At 41.7% G+C, this 18,552-nt stretch overlaps 1 protein-coding gene across 1 annotated transcript; it reads left to right on the top strand.

Annotated features, from left to right (window-relative positions):
• The first annotated feature begins 1,487 nt into the window (after positions 1-1,487).
• LOC133240916 (upstream-binding factor 1-like protein 1) lies at positions 1,488-17,591 on the top strand. Its single transcript, XM_061405901.1, has 2 exons — positions 1,488-1,640; positions 16,668-17,591. The coding sequence occupies exons 1-2, from the start codon at positions 1,488-1,490 to the stop codon at positions 17,589-17,591; spliced, it is 1,077 nt and encodes a 358-aa protein (XP_061261885.1).
• The last annotated feature ends 961 nt before the right edge of the window (positions 17,592-18,552 follow it).

Below are 18,552 nucleotides of genomic sequence, written 5' to 3' on the forward strand. Positions count from 1 at the left end.
GTTTCTCTGATTTCTTTTCATGGCACAGGAAAGTTGTGACCTGTGTATTGCTGTAAGTTCATAGCAAGTGGCTGAGCCTGACCATCGCCAAGTGATGGCTCCTGAAATGAGCTCCGGGGTCACAGGCCCACACAAGGACAGCAAGACTGACTCCTTCCTGCAGTGAGGATTCCCACAAGAGTTCCTCTTTTGGTGCCACAGGTTTCATCAGTGTTTACTAATACACATTAACCTGAAAGAGTTCATCAGAACTTTTTCTCATATTATACTAATCAGGCAGAAACATCAGGTGAATTTGTATCATTCTTAGAAAATCTTTCCAATTTTTTTTTTTTTTTTTTTGCCTGTCTGCTTCCACTGTCCTGACTCTCAGAGGCACTTGCCTCTGTTACCTGCAACCTGGGGAAAATTAGCCTACAAGCTTGAAGAAGTTTATGAATTTGAATCTTAAAAGCATAGGTAGCAAATTTTTAGCGGTTTATACCTTGAAGCCTTCAAAATATACCACTGCAACAAAAGAGGTCAGTGGGGAAAAAGAGCCCAGAATAACTTCATATTCAGAGACACAAGAGATCATATTCACTATGATGAATATTGGAGTGCATATATGTTTTCCATGTAGTCTGTTTGATTTTTTCTAATTAAAGACCCAGAGGTGAAATTGAGGGAATATATACTAATTTAGGACCATGTGATAGGAAGGTACTATTCATTAAAATTTTAAGATTTTTGTTTGAATTTTCATTACCCTAGTAGGTGGGTCAAAAAGTATCTTGCTGTGATTTACATCAGAGTATGTTTAGCTTATGTTTTCCTATAGAATTTTATAGAGCATGAACTTCCATTTAGGTCTTTAATCCATTTTGAGTTTTGATGTATAGTGTTAGGGTTTGCTCTGATTTAATTCTTTTACAGCTGCTGCTGCTGCTAAGTCGCTTCAGTCGTGTCCGACTCTGCGACTCCATAGACGGCAGCCCACCAGGCTTCCCCGTCCATGGGATTCTCCAGGCAAGAACACTGGAGTGGGTTGCCATTTCCTTCTCCAATGCAAGAAAGTAAAAAGTGAAAGTGCACTCGTGTCCGACTCTTCGCGACCCCATGGACTGCAGCCTACCAGGCTCTTCCGTCCATGGGATTTTCTAGGCAAAAATACTGGAGTGGGGCTGGCTGTCCAGTTTTCCCAGCACCACTTACTGAAGAGGTTGTCTGCTCCACTATATATTGTTGCCTTTTTTGTCAACAGTAAGGTTACCATAGGTGTGTGGGTTTTCTCTGCGATTTCTGTCCTGTCTCCTTGATCTGCTTTTCTGTTTCAGGGTCAGTACCCTGCTCTCCTGATCACTAGTACAGTCTGAGGTCAGGGAGCCGGAGGCCTCCAGCTGACTCAGTTTTGAAAGTCGGTGGATGATGTGTGGTGTCCAGAGGAGCCGTGCGGTCCCTGCAGCCTCAGGGAGTCCTGGGGAGAGGCTGAGGTGATCCTGGGCTCCATGGCGCCTCCTGCCGGAGAGGCTGTGGGTGAGGACGGTCTGGCCCAGGAGGCGAGGCCCGCAGAGGAGGCGGACAGAGCCGCTGCAGCTCGTGCTGGGAGCCGCCCGGGACCCAACCTTGTATCGGGTGCAGCGCCACTGGCCTTCAGGCCGGTAAGTGGACTAGAGTTCACACTCAGCACCTTTCCCGACCCCGGAGGTGGACGTAGGCACAGATCTCTGATCTCAGCCTGCCACGGCAACCGAGGAGTGATCTGGAGGAACTGACAGGGAATGGCAGTGATCTGAGGGTTGGTGGATGCTGAAGGCCTTGCTTTCTTTTGAATTTCCATCAACCAACCCTCCATCAGCTTACCCTGGTGATCTGGAACTTTCGGCGCCTGGGGTTCCCCCCCCCCAGAAGCCTAGGCTGAGGAAAGGGGCTGAGGCCCGATCCTGTCTGCTGCTCGGGGGACACAGGGAGCTCACACTGAAGCCAACTCGCCCCCTCATTGTTTGAGTCTCATTTATTGCCTGCACTGGCCGTCGGTATCTCTTGGTTCACTGGCTTTGTTTCCATGCTGCTTGAGGAGTGGGATGCTTCAGTGCTGGTTATAGCAGAAAATAAAACTAAGTTACTTAAAAAATATATTGGTAGATTAAGTTTTTATATATGACCTGCTACCTATATTAACTTACTCGAACACATATTTTAGACAGATAGATTTGTGCTACTTGTGTAGAATTTATCTGTACAGATGGTAGATACACATGTTCTTCTAATAGGTAAACTAAATGGGGGGGGGCAATATTAGGCTATGAGCTTTATTTTTTTTTTAATTTAATTTTATTTTTAACTTTACATAATTGTATTAGTTTTGTGAGCTTTAAACAGAAAAAAATATGACATGTGCCAAGTCTATCCAAAAAAATGATCTCATTCGGTCAGTAACTTCAAAAATAAATCTATGAAATAATGACTTTCAAACTTAGACATGATGAAGGAAGATGATGTTGGAGATGCATAGCAGGGAGAAGTTTCTAAATTTTCCAGTGAGAAAAATATGTGTTACTACTTTAACCCAATAAGCTGGGGAAACATAAATGATACTCTTTGACCTCCAGGTATCTTAGAAATCAAGTGAACAGACAAGACAGAATAACAGTTGCACAATATTTCCAGAGAGATTATATTTATTTCAAGAAAACAAACAAATATATATACTTGCTGCTGCTGCTGCTGCTAAGTTGCTTCAGTCGTGTCCGACACTGTGTGACCCCACAGACAGCAGCCCATGAGGCTCCCCCATCCCTGGGATTCTCCAAGCAAGAACACTGGAGTGGGTTGCCATTTCCTTCTCCAATGCAGGAGAGTGAAAAGTGAAAGTGAAGTCTCTCAGTGGTGTCCGACTCTTAGCGATCCCATGGACTGCATCCCACCAGGCACCTCCATCCATGGGATTTTCCAGGCAAGATTACTGGAGTGGGGTGCCATTGCTTACATTAAAAAATAGGTTTCATAAAAGAAGGTGAAGTTACAGAAGGTTGGTTCAGTTCAGTTCAGTCACTCAGTCATGTCTGAGTCTTTGGGACCCCATGAATCGCAGCACGCCAGGCCTCCCTGTCCATCACCAACTCCCGGAGTTCACTCAGACTCACATCCATCGAGTCAGTGATGCCATCCAGCCATTTCATCCTCTGTTGTCCCCTTCTCCTCCTGCCCCCAATCCCTCCCAGCATCAGAGTCTTTTCCAATGAGTCAACTCTTCACATGAGGTGGCCGAAGTACTGGAGTTTCAGCTTCAGCATCATTCCCTCCAAAGTAATCCCAGGGCTGATCTCCTTCAGGCTGGACTGGTTGGATCTCCTTGCAGTCCAAGGGACTCTCAAGGGTCTTCTCCAACACCCAGCCTTCTTCACAGTCCAACTCTCACATCCATACATGACCACAGGAAAAACCATAGCCTTGACTAGACAAATCTTTGTTGGCAAAGTAATGTCTCTGCTTTTGAATATGCTATCTAGGTTGGTCATAACTTTCCTTCCAAGGAGTAAGTGTCTTGTAATTTCATGGCTGCAGTCACCATCACCATCTGTAGTGATTTTGGAGCCCAGAAAAATAAAGTCTGACACTGTTTCCACTGTTTCCCCATCTATTTCCCATGAAGAGATGGGACCGGATGCCATGATCTTCGTTTTCTGAATGTTGAGCTTTAAGCCAACTTTTTCACTCTCCTCTTTCACTTTCATCAAGAGGCTTTTGAGTTCCTCTTCGCTTTCTGCCATAAGGGTGGTGTCATCTGCATATCTGAGGTTATTGATATTTCTCCCGGCAATCTTGATTCCAGCTTGTGTTTCTTCCAGCCCAGCATTTCTCATGATGTACTCTGCATAAAAGTTAAATAAGCAGGGTGATCAAGTGGGCACTAAATTAACAATCTCCATTATTCGAATTCCTGACCCCTGGGGTCAGAGGTTTGATCTCTCCCTCATCAGTGGTGTCCAGAACAAAGAAAAGGTTTGAGAGGAAAAGAGAAGGAACAGTAGTGGAAACTGCAAATGACGGAACTCTTGGACACACAGGCAAACTCACAGAACTACCACCATGAACTAGTAACACCCCCACAGGTCCCAGAGGCCTTCTGACAGATTGAGGTGATAGTGGGGAACGGGTAGTAGCCTGCACTGAGTGTTCTCTTTGATACAAAGAAGCGGAAAAATTCCCTCCGAATCAAGGACCATGTCATTCTCCCAGGATCAAGAATCATTACAAAATCCCATAGCCCAGTTGCAACAGCCCATCACGTTCACTTCCCAATAATATTGACCTGAAATAAATGACTCAGCTCCTCAGGCAAGAAAATAGTTAGATCTTGATGGAGTGTTGTTGACACCAGAATGATCAGGACCAAGCCAGCAGACATCTCAGATTTTCAAACAAAGGGACATCGCAAGTGACTGTTTCATCATCTGAAGCAATGTACAGTGTGTGTGTGTGTGTGTGTGTGTGTGCGTGCATGTGCACACACACGTTCAGTCATGTCTGACTCTTTGACACCCCAATGACGCTAGCCTGCTAGGAGTACTGTCCATGGCATTTTCCAGGCAAGACTCCTGGAGCTGAATTTTCCAGACAAGAATACTAGAGCTGTCTGCTGTTTCCCTCTCTGGGGGATATTCCTGATCAAGGATCGAACTCACATCTTTTGTGTTTCTTGCATTGGCAGGCGGATTTTTTACCTCTGTGCCACTTGGGAAGCCCCATATAATAATATCACACGATAGATATTTCAAATCTCAAGCTAATGGAGTTTTTATTGGTTATGACTCTGAAAATCAACTTCCTATCTCTTGTTGACATTATTGATTATTATTTTATCTGTAATATGTTAGGTAGATTTTGGAAAACTTTAATAACCATAGAGTAATATTTCAGACTTTTAACTCTTTCTCTCATGTATTTGCTTATTCATCCACCTTATATTTATGTGTGCCGCATTCTAAGTGCTGAACTGGATAGTGGAAACAGAGAAGTAAATAAGGCAAAGATTGTGCTTACTCTCTCAGAATTTGCAGTCCCCTAGTAAAATGCACCTAGTTATTTAAAGAAATTTTGTTGAATATTATGATGAAATGGTATCTGACCAGAGAGTATGTTTTAATAGAAAGCAAACTGGTCTGGAGAGTCAGGAAAAACTTCCTGGAAAAGCTGTTGATGAGCTATGATATGGTGAATGACTAGGGTTTAGAGAAAGTCTAAATCATCTGCATATCTGAGGTTGTGATACTTCTTCCAGCAATCTTGACTCTACTTGTGAATCATTCAGCCTGGCATTTGGCATGATATACTCTGCATAGAAGTTAAAGAAGCAGGGTGACAATATGTAGCCTTGACATCCTCCTTTCCCGATGTTGAACCACTATCTTGTTCCAAGTCTGGTTACAATTCTTGCTTCCTTTCCTGCATACAGTCTTCTTAGAAAACAGGGAAGGTAGTCTGGTATTCCCACCTTTTTAAGAATTTTCCACAGTTTTATTTGATTCACATAGTCAAAGGCCTTAGAGTAGTCAATGAAGCAGATGTAATTCATTTTTTGGAATTTCCTTACTTTTCCTATGGTCCAACAGATGTTGGCAATTGGGTCTCTGATTCCTCAGCCTTTTCTAAATGTAGCCTGCCCATCTGGAAGTTCTCTGTTCACAAACTGCCGAAGCCTTGCTTGAAGGATTTTGAGCATAATCTTGATAGCATGTGAAATGACTGCAGTTGCACAGTAGTCTGAACATTCTTTGCCATTTCTTTCTTTCAGATGGGAGAAAAACTGACCATTTCCAGTCCCATGGCCACTACAAATTTTCCAAGTTTGCTGGCATACTGAGTGCAGCACTTTCACAGCATCATCTTTAATGATTTGAAATAACTCAGCCTGAATTCCATCACCTCCACTAGCTTTGTTCCTAGTAATACCTCTTAAGGCCCACTTTGTTTCACACTCCAGGATGTCTGACTCTAGGTGAGTGACCACACCATTGTCGTGATCCAGGTCATTAAGACCTTTTTAGTATAGTTCTGTGTATTCTTGCCACTGCTCCTTAATCTCTCTGATTCTGTTATGTCCTTGATATTTCTGTTCTTTATTGTGTCCATCTTTGCAAGAAGGGTTCCTTTGGTATCCCCAATTTTCTTGAAGAGATCTCTAGTCTTTCCCATTTTCCTCTATTCCTTTGCATTTTTTCCTTTCCTTGCTATTCTCTGGAACTCTGCATTCAGATGGGTATCTCTTTCCCTTTCTCTATTGTGTTTGCTTCTCTTGTTTCCCAGCTATTTGTAAGGTCTCCTCAGACAAGCACTTTGCCTTCTTGAACTGATTGCATGGATCACAGCCTTGTGTAATTCAAGGAAGCTATGAGTCATATCTTGTAGGGCCACCAAAGATGGACGAGTCATGGTGGAGAGTTCTGACAAAACGTGTTGCAATGGAGAAGGGGATGGCAAACCACCTCAGTGTTCTTGCCCCAAGAACCTATGAACATTATGGAAAACAGAGGTGAGATTTTATACATATATATATATATATATATATATGATTCACTTTGCTATACACCGGAAACTAATACAATATTGTACATCAACTATATTTCAAAAAAATTAAAAATAAGTAAAGAAATTTTCCCATCTAGTATCTTTCCCTGAGTGGAGCACCATGAAACATCTTTGATTAAATATGAAAATGTTTTGAGGAATAGAATGCAAACAGAGTCAAAATAAAGAAAATCTTAAAAGATAGTTGTCCAAACTTCATAGACAGTATCACATTTCTTTCTCAGATTGTCTATGATTTTTTTAGTCTATCCTGCAGTGCACAACTATGCAATAATCCTTAATTTCATAATTTAACATCAATGTTTCAAATATACATACTTATTGAATAATAGAATGAAAGGGTATAAGGTGATATGCAGGGAGTGACTAAAAGGAACAGAGTCTTAGAGAATAACCACCAACTGCTGTTCTGTGTGCAGTAATAGCCAGAGCAAAACAATAGTGTGTAACCAAAGTGAGCCTCGGAGGGAAGAATTTCATGGAAAACTGAATGAATAAAAGTTAATAGACTTTAGTTCTGAAGTGGTTGAGGCCATCCATCAAACAGCAGAAGCCAAGAGTAGTAAGTGGTCTCACTGGGGAGTTAACTGTTTTGGGTTGAAAAACAGAATGTGAAGAACTCCTCTTCCTGGAGAAATATCCAGGAAGTAATGCAGGCAAATTCAGACGGGTAACCAAAACTAGTGGGTCGCTTCAATTAGGACTATAATAAACTCTAAATGGAGATATGAAATTTATAAGTGAGGAGTTAATTTATTAACCAAAATTCATGGATTGGAAGTGTGAACTCAATCTGTGACTCTTTACCTGAGATTGGATTATGGTAATTGGATTAAGTAAATTTTTCAAAGGTTTGACTTCGATCCTTGGCATCTAGATTTACCATTCTTGAAAAATCTAATCACATGTCCCTATACCTTTGTGCAGGGTTGATAGCCCTATCACCGTGAGGAAGTGGACCTGGTTCAGAGGATGTATAAAGCAACCAGCAAAGATCCAAGCTCATTCTTCTCCAGGGCCCAGAGCTGTTGCCTTTGGAATTGACTGGACTGTGGAGACTTGAAGGTGTTTGCCACCAGGAAGTGAGCAACTAAACCCTGAACTGAATTTAACAGAGTTGACTACTGAACAAGAGAGAAGACTTCTGTAACAGTACTGAGGTGAGTTCTAATCCAGGTACGATGAATTTGAGCTATATACAGTTAAAAATGAAACTTTAATGGTAATTATGGATAGAAAAGCTATTTTTTTTTTTTTGTCTTCCAGTGATATCTGTTTTTAAGCCCTGCATCAAACATTTGTTCCATATGTGATTTTTGGAGAAGTAAAATATTACTCACAGTATGTCAAGTATTTTATTTATAAACTGGGGGTAAAAATTAGTGAACATTGCTGAGAATACTAAAATGGTTAAATCATATAACAGGAATTAACCCAATGCCTAAAAACATTTTTCCTGGGGATGGTTTTGACCACCGCCTTCTGTACAATGTTGTGAACTTCCATCCATAGTTCTACAGGAACATGGTCACTCCTTACCAACAGCTGAGAGAAGAAGAGAAGCAAAAGGCAAAGCAAAAAAGGAAAGATATGTCCATCTGAATGCAGAGCTCCAAAGAATAGCAAGCAGAAATAAGAAAGGCTTCCTAAGTGATCAGTGCAAAGAAATAGAGGAAAATCATAATGGGAAAAAAATAGAAATCTTCAGGAGCTATCAAGGGAACATGGAAAGAAGGGCACAATAAAGGACAGAAACTGTATGGACCTAACAGAAGCACACGATATTTAGAGGAAGTGGGAAGAACACACAGAAGAACTATATATATATATATATATATATATATATATATATATATATATAAAGATCTTAGTGACTCTAATAGCAATGATGGTATGATCATTCACCTAGAGCCAGACATCCTGGAGTGCTTAGTCAAGTGGGCCTTAGGAAGTATCACTGCAAATAAAGTTAGTGGAGGTGATGGAATTCCAGCTGAGCTATTTCAAATCCTAAAAGATGATGCTATTAAAGTGCTGGTCTCAATATGCCAGAAAATTTGGAAAACTCAGCAGTGGCCACAGGACTGGAAAAGGTCAATTTTCATTCCAGTTCCAAAGAAAGGCAATGCCAAAAATGTCCAAACTTCCACACAAATTGCACTCACCTCACAGGCTAGCAAAGTAATGCTCAAAATTCTACAAGCCAGGCTTTATGAACTGAGAACCTCTGGAGGTTCAAGTTGAATTTGTAAAAGGCAGAGAAACAAGAGATCAAATTGCCAACATCCATTGGATCATAGAAAAGGCAAGATAATTCCAGAAAAATATCTACTTCTGCTTCATTCACTACACTAAAGCCTTTGACTGTGTGGATCAAGGCAAATGGTGGGAAATTCTTCAGGAGATGGAGATATCAGACCACCTGACCTGCCTCCTGAGAAACCTGTATGCAGGTCAAGAGGCAACAATTAGAACCAGACATGGAACAGACTGGTTCAAAATTGGGAAAGGACTATGTTAGGCTGTATATTGTCCCCCTGCTTATTTAACTTACAGGCAGAGTACGCCATGTGAAATGCCAGGGTCGATGAAGCACAAGCCAAAATCAAGATTGCCTGGAGAAATATCACTAACCTCAGATATGCAGAGGACACCACCTGTATGGCAGAAAGTAAAGAAGGACTAAAGAGCCTCATAATGAAAGTGAAAGAGGAGAGTGAAAAAGCTGGCTTACAACTGAACATTCAGAAAACGAAGATCATGGCATCTGGTCCCATCACTTCATGGAATGTAGATAAGGAAACAATGGAAGCAGCAACAGATTTTATTTTCTTGGGCTCCAAAATCACTGCAGATGGTGACTGCAGCCAAGAAATTAAAAGACGCTTGCTCCTTGGAAGAAAAGTCATGACCAACCTAGACAGCATATTAAAAAGCAGAGACATTATTTTGCCGACAAGGTCCATCTAGTCAAAGCTATGGTCTTACCACTAGTCATGTATGGATGGGAGAGTTGGGCCATAAACAAAGCTGAGTGCTGAAGGATTGATGCTTTTGAACTGTGGTGTTGGCGAAGACTCTTGAGAGTCCCTTGCACTGAGAGGAGGTGAAATCAGTCAATCCTAAAGGAAATCAATCCTGAATATTTGATGGAAGGACTTGTGCTGAAACTGAAGCTTCAATACTTTGGTAACTAATGGGAAGAACTCATTAATTAGTTAAGACTCTGACTCCATGAAAGATTGAAGGCAGGATGAAAAGGGGATGACAGAGGATGAGATGGTTGGATGGCATCCCCGACTCAATGGATATGAGTTTGAGCAAGCTCTGAGAGTTGGTGATGGACAGGGAAGCCTGGCATCCTGCAGTCCATGGAGTCACAAAGAGTCAGAAACTATTGAGCTACTGGACTGAACTGAAGAGGTGGTGAAGGACCTCAAAGCTGAGAAGATGAAGGCCTAGCCATTGTCCCTGGAGGTCACTAATTTTATCAGTTTCCTATCGCTCCCACAACACCCGACCCCACACAGGGTGGCTTAAAACCAGTGTATTCTCTGACAGATCTGGAGGCTGGAAATCAAGGTGTGGGCAAGGCCGTACTCCCTCCAAAGGCTCTGAAAGAATTTGTTTTTGTCTCTTCCAGTGCCAGGTGGCTCCTGGCAATCCTCAAATTATGACATTTAACTTGAATCTCTGCCTCCTTACAGGACCTTTTCTGGTGCATCTAAAACATCCTTCTTCTTTCTCTCATCAGGACACCTGTCAGCAGTTTTAGGGTCTGCTCTCTACCCTGGATGGTCTCATCATGGTACCTTCACCCTGATTATGTCTGCACAGACTCTATTCTAAAAATAAAGTCGCAGAGATACTGGCTGTTGGGATTTGGACATAATTTGGGAGAAGATAAGGGGCACATTTTGGAGAAGGGCATGGCAACTCACTCCAGTATTTTGCCTGGAGAATCCCATAGACAGAGGAGCCTGGAGGCTACAGCCTATGCGGTCGCAGAGGTTGGAACACGACTGAGCCCCTAGCACAATGGGTGCATTAACTCACTACTTTGTGAACAGAATGAAAGAATGTTGTCCTAAATTCAAGAGGTCTCAGATTTTTCTGGGGAAAGTAAAAACCTCAATATTTTTTCTTTATTTGTACATAGATTATATGCAATAGAGAGAGAAATAGTTAAAGCAAGGTTTCAGATTTGTGAGTTTTTTTCCAGTGAATTCCTTTGAGGTTTTTTCAAGGTTAGAATTACTGGGTCAAAGGCAAATATACTTTTTAAGGACTTGAATGCATATATACAAAACATCCTAAAGTCCATCGGCTGGTTGGATCACCCTGGGGTCAAAAGGACTCTCAAGAGTCTTCTCCAACACCAAAGTTCAAAAGCATCAGTTCTTCAGTGCTCAGCTCTTCCTTTATAGTCCAGTTCTCACATTCATACATGACTACTGGGAAAACCATCGCTCTGACTAGACGGAGTTTTGTTGGCAAAGAAGTATCTCTAATGTTTAATATGCTGTCTAGGTTGGTGGTAACTTTTCTTCCAAGGAGTAAGCGTCTTTTAATTTCATGGCTGCAGTCACTATCAGCAGTGATTTTGGAGCCCCAAAAGATAAAGTCTGTCAGTGTTTCCCCATCTATTTGCCATGAAGTGATGGGACCAGATGCCATGATCTTTGTTTTCTGAATGTTGACTTTAAGCCAACTTTTTCACTCTTCTCTTTCACTTTCATCTAAGAGGCTCTTTAGTTCTTTGCTTTCTGCCATAAAGGGTGGTGTCATCTGAGTATCTGAGGTTATTGATCTTTCTCCCGGCAATCTTGATTCCAGCTTGTGCTTCATCTAGCACAGTGTTCCTCATGATGTACTCTGCATATCAGTTAAATAAGCAGGGTGACAATATACAGCCTTGACGTACTCCTTTCCCTATTTGGAACCTGAACATTTTGGAAGTTTTTTTTTTTTTTAATTTTCTCTAATAGTGAATCTACTAATATTTAATCTTAATTTTGCATTATAAATAATGCAACAATTGTTGATTCCCTTAATTTTTATGGATGATAAAATATTTTATTAAAACTAATTAGAACTACTGACCTCTGCAAACTATTTATGTGAATGTTATGTATGTAATAAAAATAGCTCTGCTTTTTCAAGAGCAGTTCATCAAAATCTATGAATTATATATAGAAAGCAAAACATTTACTTTTAGCAAATCCCATCTACTAGCTACTATGGAATTCTCCAAAAATTTAGCAATCCAGTGTATATTTTGATATATGATTTCAGCTTTGCCTGTGCACATCCATAAGTAAAAGTATATACCCAAAATGATGGCATAGTTATTGACTGTTTTTCGGAGCTAAGTATCAAAATAGTTCACTGATTTAGCTTTTTCCAAATGATATCCTACTGTTACATGTTTCACAAGTATTAGTTGCAAAGTGTATTTATATATAATTTTGGAAATAGAAGAAGTCAATTTCAAGACAGTTATGAAATCTGTTATTGAAAACATTCTTTGGTCTATTAACTAGTCATTTCAAGCCAGATATGCTTTTGACCATGTTGGGTTGAATCAAATTGTTCTCAACAATGCAACTGAATTTTAAAAAATGCAATATTCCTATTTAATCACTCTAGAATCAGAATTAAATCAATCATTGATGCCAGAATTTGGAGCCTATTTTTCTCAAATTCCTAAACTAATCTACAATAATTATTCATATTTTTATCTATTCTACACACTGGTAGAATTTGGATTAGAACTGAAGGGGTTTTAATGACCATTGTAAATGTTACTAAACCCTAGAACTTGTGAATAAAGGGCAGAAATTATGAAATAACAGAAGGATACATATTCAAATATCTTAGTAAACTATAATCAAATATGGAGGGAATTTAAGGAGAATGCTGCTGCTGCTGCTACGTCACTTCAGTCGTGTCCGACTCTGTACAACCCCATAGACGGCAGCCCACTAGGCTCCTCTGTCCCTAGGATTCTCCAGGCAAGAATACTGGAGTGGGTTGCCATTGTTAAAATCAGAGAGGAATGGGTATTCAGTATAAAATCAATGATGAGGACTGGGACTTAAATTGTAGATCCTATTAACACAGAGAAATTAGAAAGAGATTCTGTGCAGTTAGTGTTGATTGGGTTTATCTAAGGGAACTGTGGTAATCTAATCAGGAAGGGGCCTCAAGGGTCCTGATAGTCAGATCTCAGACACACTGTTTCTTCTGTTCAGACGTGTTATGAGTTGGCTGGACCATGGTCAACTCTGAGTGTTACAGCTGCTGACCCATCCAGAGAACACAGAACTCCTGACTGGTTGGGACTGATTTTCGTACCAACATTGAGGAGACCAAATCTACAGCTTTCTGGTGAGTGAATTGTTCTGAGTAGATGGATTCATATTTATTTCTCTCAAAAATTAAAAAGAATAATTTTAATTCAGCAGTAACAGGCTTAAGAATTTCTTAAGCAAATGAAAAATACTGGTTCATAAGAATTATGTAATTACTTAGAATTCACTCTGAAACTATAGACTTACCCTCAAATCATTAGAATTTGTGAATGAACATGAGTGATTCTACGAACTTATGATTCCATGATATAAAAGGGAAATATGAGTTTCTTGATGGGAAGTCCTAGACAGTTTTTCCATTTAGCGTGCTACCTAAAATTTGATTGAGAAACTGTGCTATAGAACATGAAGAGTAATATATTTGTAAGGAAAAGTTGGGATTTCTGCCTTTAAATTGTCCAATAGCAATCCAGACCTGATGATGGCTCTCAAAACAACATTGGTAACACACCAAATACCTGAAAGAAAAAGAAATTCTGTATTCACTCTAATATAGAAGTGAAAACTTTTATTAACTTCAGTAATATTTTTAAGCACAATATATTAGATGGCTGGCTTCCCTGGTGGCTCAGGGGAAAAGAAACTGCCTGCAGGAGACACAGGTTTGATCTGTGGATCTCAAGGGCCCCTGGAGAAGGAAATGTCAACCCACTCCAGTATTCTTGCCTGGAAAATCCCATGGACAGGAACCTGGTGGGGCTACAGTCCAAGGGGTTTCAGAAGAGTCACACAGGCCTCAGGGACTAAACAACTACAATATTAGATGGAACGGTGTGTTTATCGATTGATGGATTTAATGAATTTGGCTGCACCAGATCCTTCTTGCACCTTGAGGGATCTTTAGATGGGGCATGCAAACTCTTAGTCACCACACAGGAACTCTGTGTCTTGGCAGGTGAACACTTTGCTGTGGAATGTGGGCTCTAATTCCCTGAGGAAGGACCAAATGCTGGTCCCATCCACTGGGAGCACAGAATCTTAAGCACTGAACCTCCGAGGAAGTCCCAGAACTGATCTTATTGTAACCTGGAATTTGTATGTTTCCAAATGGAAAAACTTTTCTGATAGTAGAGCAAATCTGATATGATTGGGACTATGTTGATGTGCTAATCAAAGAAATGGATTCCCCTTACATTAAGGTCACTTAAACTGAAGAGTGTCATTTTCAACGAGAAGAGAAATTTCAATTGTTAGAGTTCTCAGAACTGAAAGTTGTAGTTAAAGATAAATGTTATGCTTAAGAGGCATTTTTATTAGAGATAGAAGGGACTGAGTTTTAACAGAATAAAATAGAACACTGAATGTAAGTACCTTTGTTTAGTGTAGATAACTGTGTGTGATACACTGTGTGTGATGTGTCATTGTTTCTCAGGTTGCTCTGTCAGAGGCGGTCAGAAGACTCTTCTTTTGTGAGTGCAGGAGACACGTGAAGAGAAGGGCTTCCCCTGCCAGTGCCTGAAGTACCTGCGCCTCCTCCACAGGTCAGTGTTCCTATGTGTTCATTTCTATGAGCTTCCGATGAGACATGTTTTGTCATCTTTATATCTCAGCCAAAATAGAGTCCCTGGCTTATTGTGAAATAGTGAAGTGAAGTCTCTCAGTCATGTCTGACTCTGCGACCACATGGGCTATCCAGTGCATGGAATTCTCCAGGCCAGAATACTGGAGTGGGTAGCCTTTCCCTTCTCCAGGGGATCTTCCCAACCCAGGGATCAAATCCAGGTCTTCTGCATTGCAGGCGGATTCTCTACCAGCTGAGTCACAAGGAAAGGTCTTGTTGTATACAGTTGTATTTCATATGCCTTATTATAATGTCTATTGACCTCCCTAGAAATGAAATATTGATCACTTAAACTCTTTTACAATCCTTACACAAACATGTTTACCCTTCTCCTCTCTTCATCTTCCCTTTGTACTTCTATGACATGTTTCTTAGACGAATTATATCTATTATCATCTCACTGCACATTCAGTCTATGGCCTTCTGGACTTTTCTTAGAAGAGAGGTATGCTCAGAGTCCTAAGGAGTATTACCATTCTAGAGAAGACTGCATTCACAGTAACACTGAGCAGAAAGTACAGAATTCCTGTCTACATCCTGCCTCCCCAGAATAAGCAGGCATTTTCCCCCCATTATCACATTATGTCTCAGAGTGGTGTGTTTACTATGATTTAGGAACCTAAACAGACTCTTCATTATCACCCCAAGTCTATGGTTTCACATTAGTGTTCACTCTTGGTGTTGTGCATTCTGTTAGTTTTCACTGATATACAGTGACAAGTATCCAGCTTTATAATATCCAGAAGGGTTAGACTGCTGAAAGTCATTTGTGATCACCTATTCATCAGACCCACCACCCTAACTGCTGGGAAGCAAAGTTTATTTCACTGTCCTCATATATTTCTCTTCTTTTCCATATATTCCTCTTTCCGGGAATGTCGTATATTTGGACTCATGAAATATGTATGCTTTTCAGCTTAGCTTCATTCACTTAGAGATATGAATAAAATAATACTCCTTGTCTCTTGCTGGCTTGATTGCTCATTTATTTTAGAACTGAGTACTATTTCTTGGCCTTGATATACCAGAGTTTCTTTATCCATTCATCTTGGTGGTTTTCAAGTTTTGTAATTATGCCCAAAGTGGCTATAAACATCCCATTGCAGGTCTGTTTTTCTTTTTTATGGATATAGGTTTTCAAATAATTTGGACAAATACAAAGGAGCATGAGTCCTGACTTATGTGGTAGGAGGATATTTAGTTTTATAACAAATTGCCTTATTCTCTTTCAGAAAGCTTATACTGTTTCTCATTGCCTTAGGAAATAAATCCAATTTCCTGATAGCCATCCTCAGTACCTGGTCCTTCTTTGGGATTTTGACCATTCTTCTCCATGTGCTGTGGTATCTCATTGCTATTTTAAAGCCCTCTTGCTTGTCAGACATTTCAATTTTTAACTTCCCTTCCTTTTCTCTCATCCTTTGTCCTGTGAGTGAATCCTCAGGCTCTTGTTCATTTCTATGTAAAACCCACTGTGGTGAGACTAGAAGGCAAGTTGGGTTCAGGCCTGAGGATTTTTAATTGTGAAAAGAAGCTTCATAATGCTCAACAGGACTCTCAACTCAGATTTTGAGAGATTTTTCATTTACGTTCTTGAGGGTAAATGAAATTACAGAAGGGACATATCTCAAGCAGGCTGTGCTTCTCTCCTGTGTCACATAGGAGAGTAACTTTCCTTTTCTTTCTCCACAGAAACAGAGGATCACACACACTGCAGGACTTCAGAAATAACTCACCTGCTGAATCTTGAGAGTGAAGAAGCTGAAGATTCTGCTGAGGTGTCTGAACTGCTGGAATCAAATAACTGTCCCAAAGACCTAGAAATGGCGATGCCTAAACGCCAAGATGACTGGTCCAAGGAAGACATTGTGCAGTTACTGGAAAGTATGGAGAAAAGCATTCCATCCAGTGACGGACACATGTTCAAAACAACCCAGTCAGTGATGGACTGGGAAAAAGTAGCTTTTAAAGATTTTTCTGGGGAAATGTGCAAACTCAAATGGTTAGAGGTTTCCCATAAGGTGAGAAAGTTCCACACGCTGAAAGAATTAGTCCTGGAAGCTAAGGAGAATGTTAGCAATCCTTCCAAAAAAAAACACAAGAAAACACAGAAAACAGAAGAAAACACCAGAAAACACAAGAAATGTGTTTATTTGTTCCAGAAATCCCTGAAAGCTTACCGGCACATTTCCCAAGTGATGCGACCTCAGTACATCCCAAAACACCCCAAGATAAGCAACCAGGAGCTGACCAGGGTTCTTTCTGAGGAACACAGGAAGGTGCCTGAGCAGCTGAGGGTGAAACAAAGTCAGGATCTTGAGAAAGAGAAAGAGGATATTAGGGAGAAAATAGCTCTGTTCAGAGCACAGCACCCTGATCTAGTCCCAAACCCCGAGAAATCCGGTGTCCTTCAAAGAAGTGAAATGAAAGTGCCAGAGAAGCTTCAGGAGAATGTTCAAACAGTGAAGTCTCCCCCAGAAAAGAGTTTACCCATGAAGTGGAAATTCCACGGAGAGCCCAAGAAGCTCCCGATGAATGGCTATCACAAGTTCCACCAGGATCTCTGGTCAAGCAAGGAGCTGAAAGTGGTGCCCCGGAGGGAGCACATGGTGGAGATCAGTAGATGCTGGCAGCGGGTCCCCCAGGACCAGAAGGAGCTTTATAAGAAGCAGGCGGAGGGACTGCAGACACAGTACAAGGTGGACCTTCATCTCTGGCTCAGGACTCTGCCTCCTGAAGAATATGCTGCTTACAGAGAGGTGACCTGTGTTAAGCGTAAGAACATGAGCGTGACAGGGGGCCCGAACCCCAAGATTAGAAGGATGGGTCTGCAGTCCCCATCATCAGGGAATCTGCAAGGAAGATTTAGAGAGGACCCGGGGCTTCAGGCTGCAGAGTTAGCATCATCAGACACGACTGGAAAACATTCTCCTGCCTCAGGGAGATCAGAAGAAAATGAGGAAGAGGAGGAAGGCAGCCGCTGCTCAGCCCCAAGCAGTGAGGATGAAGATGGAGATTCTGAGCCGGAGGACAGCAGCTCCAGCTCATCGTCCTCGGGGGACTCCTCTGACTCAGATTCCAACTGAGTTTAGTTCACAACCTGAAGGGACAGAACTTTCAGCAAAAGTCCATGGGCTCTCTCTCCACGCCTTTTCATTGCCTTCCTTCTTTCCCTCCCTCTTCATACAAAGTGGGACCTGTTGGAAAGAATGAATTTTGTACTGTAATTTCTAGCCTTTCCATCCACCCCATGTTCACCCTGAGAGAGTCAATGCAATGACGCCTCGTGGAATAAACCCTGAGCTGACTGGGCTGCAGGGCACCCTGGACTAGACTGAGCTCCCTGAACTGGAAAGGTTTGCTCTCCTCACCCTCTGCCTGCCAGACGTGTGAGGGGCTCCAGGGGGCTGTGAGCCCCTTCTCTGTGACCTTGTCCCTCAGGACTCAGGCAGTGAGCTGGGTAAGGCTCCAGTACTCTTGCCTGAAAAATCCCATGGATGGAGGAGCCTGGTGGGTTGCAGTCCATGGGGTCTCGAGGAGTCGGACACGACTAAGCAACATCATTTTCACTTTTCACTTTCCTGCATTGGAGAAGGAAATGGCAACCCACTCCAGTGTTCTTGCCTGGAGAATCCCAGGGATGGCGGAGCCTGGTGGGCTGCCGTCTATGGGGTCGCACAGAGTCGAACACGACTGAGGCGACTTAGCAGAAGCAGCAGGAGCAGGAGACTTGCCTTAAAGAAAGCTGTCAGGCCCTGATGTCTCTGGCCCTTCTCTCTGAAGTGAGGAGCTGGCCTTTCCTTACCTTCAAAGTGGGGCAGGCACGTGGACAGCAGCATTTCCATGTGTGTGCATCCTGTGAACTGTCCATGAGATTTTCTTACTGATCAAAACCTCAAAACTAAAAACATGTAACCCCTCCACCTGAATTAGCTTTTCCTTAAAACCAGCCTCCTTTGACCCAGTGGCCCTGAGTTTTCAGGCCATGTCTGAATTTCTGCAGGTTTCTGCCCCACAACCTTCCTCCTGCTCCAGGCTGTAAGTGAA

Source organism: Bos javanicus, chromosome 29 (genome assembly GCF_032452875.1).
Source record: "Bos javanicus breed banteng chromosome 29, ARS-OSU_banteng_1.0, whole genome shotgun sequence".
Taxonomy (NCBI): domain Eukaryota; kingdom Metazoa; phylum Chordata; class Mammalia; order Artiodactyla; family Bovidae; genus Bos; species Bos javanicus.